This window comes from Pinus tabuliformis, chromosome X, assembly GCF_031772625.1.
Source record: "Pinus tabuliformis cultivar Carrire ecotype Pingquan chromosome X, CPIR1, whole genome shotgun sequence".
Lineage (NCBI taxonomy): Eukaryota > Viridiplantae > Streptophyta > Pinopsida > Pinales > Pinaceae > Pinus > Pinus tabuliformis.
In genome coordinates this window covers 809,472,256-809,476,560 of record NC_142308.1, presented here as the reverse complement: position 1 = coordinate 809,476,560, position 4,305 = coordinate 809,472,256, and the positions used below count along the sequence as shown (strand labels likewise).

The following is a 4,305-nucleotide window of genomic DNA, read 5'->3' as shown; positions in this document are numbered from 1 at the left end:
TCTTTAGGGGGTTTTTTCTATCTTGAAAATGTATATAGAATGGTTGCTTCAGCTCTTGCCCCTGTTGTAAAGATATACTCTCTTCTTCATGATATACTATCTCCTGAGGCACAGTTAACATTGTGCAGCTATTTCCAGGCTGCTGCTAGGAAGAGATCAAAAAGACACATGGCAGAGATAGGTGAGTTTGTGACAAATAGCAATGAAGGTGTTTTAATGGATGCATTAACTGTTTTCAACAGCGTATTTGAAAATGAAGGCATTGTGCATGAATATTGGTAATGAACTGCGCAATGATATTGAGATCCACAATCAACATATACTCCCAAGCTCTCTAGATCTTCCAAATATTTGTGCTTCCATATACAGTGTGGATCTTTGCAATTGACTACAGACACACAATTTCTCGGCTGTCAGCGGAGGATATGTTACCTTGGGGGCGTTGTTGAGTATATTTTACCATCAGTTTCCGTTTTGTTTGGAAAAGCTCAGAGACTAGAAGAATTTTCTATGCAACCACCAGAGATAATAATCACCACTGTGGACGGGAAGAGATGAATTCTCAGTTCAGTTTGGGTAATTTTTATTATAAGCTCCTCATCCACGGCATGTAGCAAAACTATTTAATGGGTGTGAAGATTCGTGTAAGCAGAGGCAGAACTTAAATTAGTGCTTTAATGGAATCCATCGAAGGACAGGGGACATCAAGCAGGCTCGTATTGGTGGCCATAGAGGAGAGCGACGAGAGCGTTAACACTCTTCATTGGGCTCTTAACAACGTGTTAACATCGCAGGATAGAATCATTCTAATTCATGCTCAGCGCCCTCCAAATCCCCTTTTCGCAGCTCGAAGACCTGGTTTCATGGTGCCAGCAGATGTATTGAAGAAATTCGAAAACGATGTCAAGAAGTCTACAGAGAAGATTTTGGCAGAAGCCACAGAAGTATGCAAAGTCAAAGATTTAACTGTGGAGACGGAGGCCTACACTGGAGATGGAAGGAATACGGCTTCTTGAGCTACATGGTTCTAATGCAGAATCAATTTTAAACACACTGATCTTTAATACATTTGCTTTCTGCCAGGTGTTCAACGAAATAAGCTCTAGAGATATAGAGAAGATAAATGTATTGCGTGGCACATTCAACAACTTGATCTTCATTGGAGTATTCTTATCAGCGTTTTTATAGTTGTGTTTGTGATTGCAGTCAGTGGTTACCGGCAATCATTGCAGTTCAGAGATTTAGATAAGGAGAAGAAGAAGATATGTGTACAGTTGACAGCTGGCAAGAAAAATTAATCACCGCCAAACAGAGAGTTGCGGTCTCAGGCTTTTATCATTCGGTCACAGCATTGATACTCTATGGGTACCTGATCCTTATTTCGCTTTATGTTTCAATCGAAGTTGTAAAGATTCTGCAAGCATCGTTCATCAACCAAGACATCCATATGTATGATGAAGAGACGGGTACCCCTGCTCAAGCTCAGACTTCAAACTTAAATGAGGAAGCTAGGACAGGAGCGGAATACAGATACATCAGTTGCGGAAGCAGGGGATGCCAGTTCGATTAAATAAAGACCTTAACGCAACAGGTGTTGCGAAACAAAGCAACTATGAACTGGTAGGTTGTTCTGGTCATGGAAAGAATGTTTCATTATGTGCGCTTCAACAAACTACCCGTCCAGAACTAATTACTGAGGTTGATATGTACACATCATTTCGCCTTGGGGATATAATCCGAGCGGAAGTTCTCTCTCTTGGTGATGCACGGGCGTATTACCCCTCTACAGCTAAGAATGAATTGGGTGTTGTATCTGCAGAAAGTATTGCCGGTGCAGCAATGATCCAAATCAGTTGGACAGAGATGCAGTGCCCTTTGACAAATCAAATAGAGTTTACCAAAGATGCGAGGGCTATCCGAGAGCGGGTGCTTAAGCAAGGCGAGGAGTCACTCAAGGGTAATAATCCGGGCGATAAATAACCTTATAAAGGTATTCACGGTTATACCGATCACAAAGCAGGTTAAAAAAGAACACACAGTTTCCGAAGAAAAAGCTGGCGGTGCGCATGGGCCTCTTAAGGCTTCTGCTCATATCAGGTCTTCTATAAGATTTGATTATCAGCCCGACATCTGTAAGGACTACAAGGAGATTGGTTATTGTGGCTATCGGGATGTTTGCAAGTTCATGCATGATAGAGGTGATTATAAGACTGGTTGGCAGATGAAGAGAGAGGCAGGTAGTTCAATCTGAGAACGAATGCGCTGTTATCTCTCAGGGTCTTATAGAAGCAGCTGCACATGCGTTGGTGTATGCCAGCTGCCGAGGTTTTGTGGAGATTGTTTCTATTTTAATCAAGAATGGAGTGGATGTAAATTCATGGGATACAAACTCTGGTGAAGAGTTGCGTGTTGGTGCATGTCTAGCAGAGCCATATAATGAAGCATGGTGTGCTGATGAATATTATGAAGCAAAGGAAGAAATCCTAAAAATGTTGCTTGAATACATATGCCCAGATAGTGAACATCGAGGGAGAACTCTTATTTGTCATACAGTTCTTTGCCGCAACTCAGGGGCAGTTGGTGCACTTTTAGATGCTGGTGCGAATGCTGAGGTTTCTATCAAAACAAAGAACGGATATGAATTCCGCCCTCTTCACATGGCTGCCAGGATGGGTTGTCATATAATTTTAAAACAGTTCATAGAACATAAATGCAATCTGAATGCAAGAACAGAAACTGGTGAAACTGCACTGATGCTATGTGCAAGGGCTAATCATCAAGAATGTTTCATGGCATGGTGATGTCCGAGGTTATGAGTCTGCAAGACCAGAATCTAATTCAGGGCGCAACGATATATCAAGAGGTTCAGGTCCTGGCAGAACAGGTTCATTAACATGAAGGGGACTGATAAAGTTCCAGGTCTATTTCAATAACACATCTAAGTACCTTCGAGTTGGGAGTCATTTTGAAATTACACAGCAGTTTCGTAGCGTGCTACGAAACTGCTGTAGCTGCATGTTTCAGTTGAGCCAATCAATTATGATTGACAAATCAGCAAATCTTTCTGAAAGGTGTTGTCTTCACACTTGGCCATCGATGAAGCCTCCAACAAATCTGGAAACATGGTGGTGATCTACATTTTTGGGATATTAAAGAGCTGGAGACATGCTGCTACATTTTCGAAGAGGTAGTGGAAGACTGGAACCGGAAAAACAGGGGTTTTATCCTAATATTATTGAACCATCAACGCATCCAGCATCCAAAGCTAGCCTGGAACATTGAATCCTCTTCTCAGCTATCTCGACCAAACTGAAAGGAGACAGGTGTCAAGGAGCAAGAAAGAATCATTCTACGAGGAGGATAGAATTAGAGTTTTAGTTTAATTAGGACTCTTTAAAATTCCAGTTTAGCACTTAGTGTATTTAATGAGTCAGTTAAATAGCAGATAGGGGTAATTAGTAGCAGTCATCGAGCTCCCCTCATGCTGGAGGAGGAAGCTCAAAGTAGTTAAAGATATGTTTCTATATATAGATCAAACTTTGATGTAATGAGGGTTGGATGTTTTGGAGAAGACTGTTTTGGTTTATGTATAAACAGATTTCAGTAATGCAAATGACTGTTTTTTTTTTTTCTTCTCAGGATTCACAATGGATCTTCTTGTTCAAATGTGTGATGGTATATTTTCTTTAATGTTTGTTTACAGTTTTGTTAATGCATAATCACTCAGAACTCATGGATCATGCTCTGACTTCCTGTATGCCTTGGCAAACTGTGGTTTCAAAGTTATGTTTGAACATTTAGATGTTAAGTGCCCTGATTTCTATGAAAAGATAGTGTTGTTGTTTACTGAGATATGAGTGACTCCATAAGCCCAATGGGAATCAATTCAATGTTGTCCAGCCAGCATACTTGTTCATGTGTCTTGTAAGAGTTAGCCATCTTGTCATTAGTCAACATTCATAACCTTTGAGAGAGCCCTCTCAGACTAAGGAGGCTAAGCCTTAGTCAAAAGCCTGGTTTGAAATAGTTACACAGAGTCTGACTGATTAGCAGCCTTCAGTGCTTGATTTTGTGATAACAGAGAGCATGGCCCGATGTGGCCTTGGTTTTTTTACATAAGGCCTTATTGGGAAATTAAACCAAGCAATAGAATGCACCCAATTCGGTGCGAATTTCTCTGACGTCGGGAAAAATTGTCACTTGACGCACTCTAGAAAGGCGTAATTCATAGGACGGTTAGCAGTCCAATGTAGTTTGTAGATTAATTAGCAGGGAAAATTGTGGGAGAGCATAACCTCTTCATTT

At 40.9% G+C, this 4,305-nt stretch overlaps 1 protein-coding gene across 1 annotated transcript; it reads left to right on the top strand.

Annotated features, from left to right (window-relative positions):
* Positions 1-677: 677 nt before the first annotated feature.
* Positions 678-1,016, top strand: LOC149142250 (uncharacterized). The gene has a single exon (XM_089451432.1). The coding sequence runs from the start codon at positions 678-680 to the stop codon at positions 1,014-1,016; it is 339 nt and encodes a 112-aa protein (XP_089307558.1).
* Positions 1,017-4,305: the final 3,289 nt, after the last annotated feature.

Bases quoted from the DNA above. Each gene is read 5' to 3' on its own strand.
- LOC149142250 (XM_089451432.1), top strand. From the start codon at position 678: ATGGAATCCATCGAAGGACAGGGGACATCAAGCAGGCTCGTATTGGTG.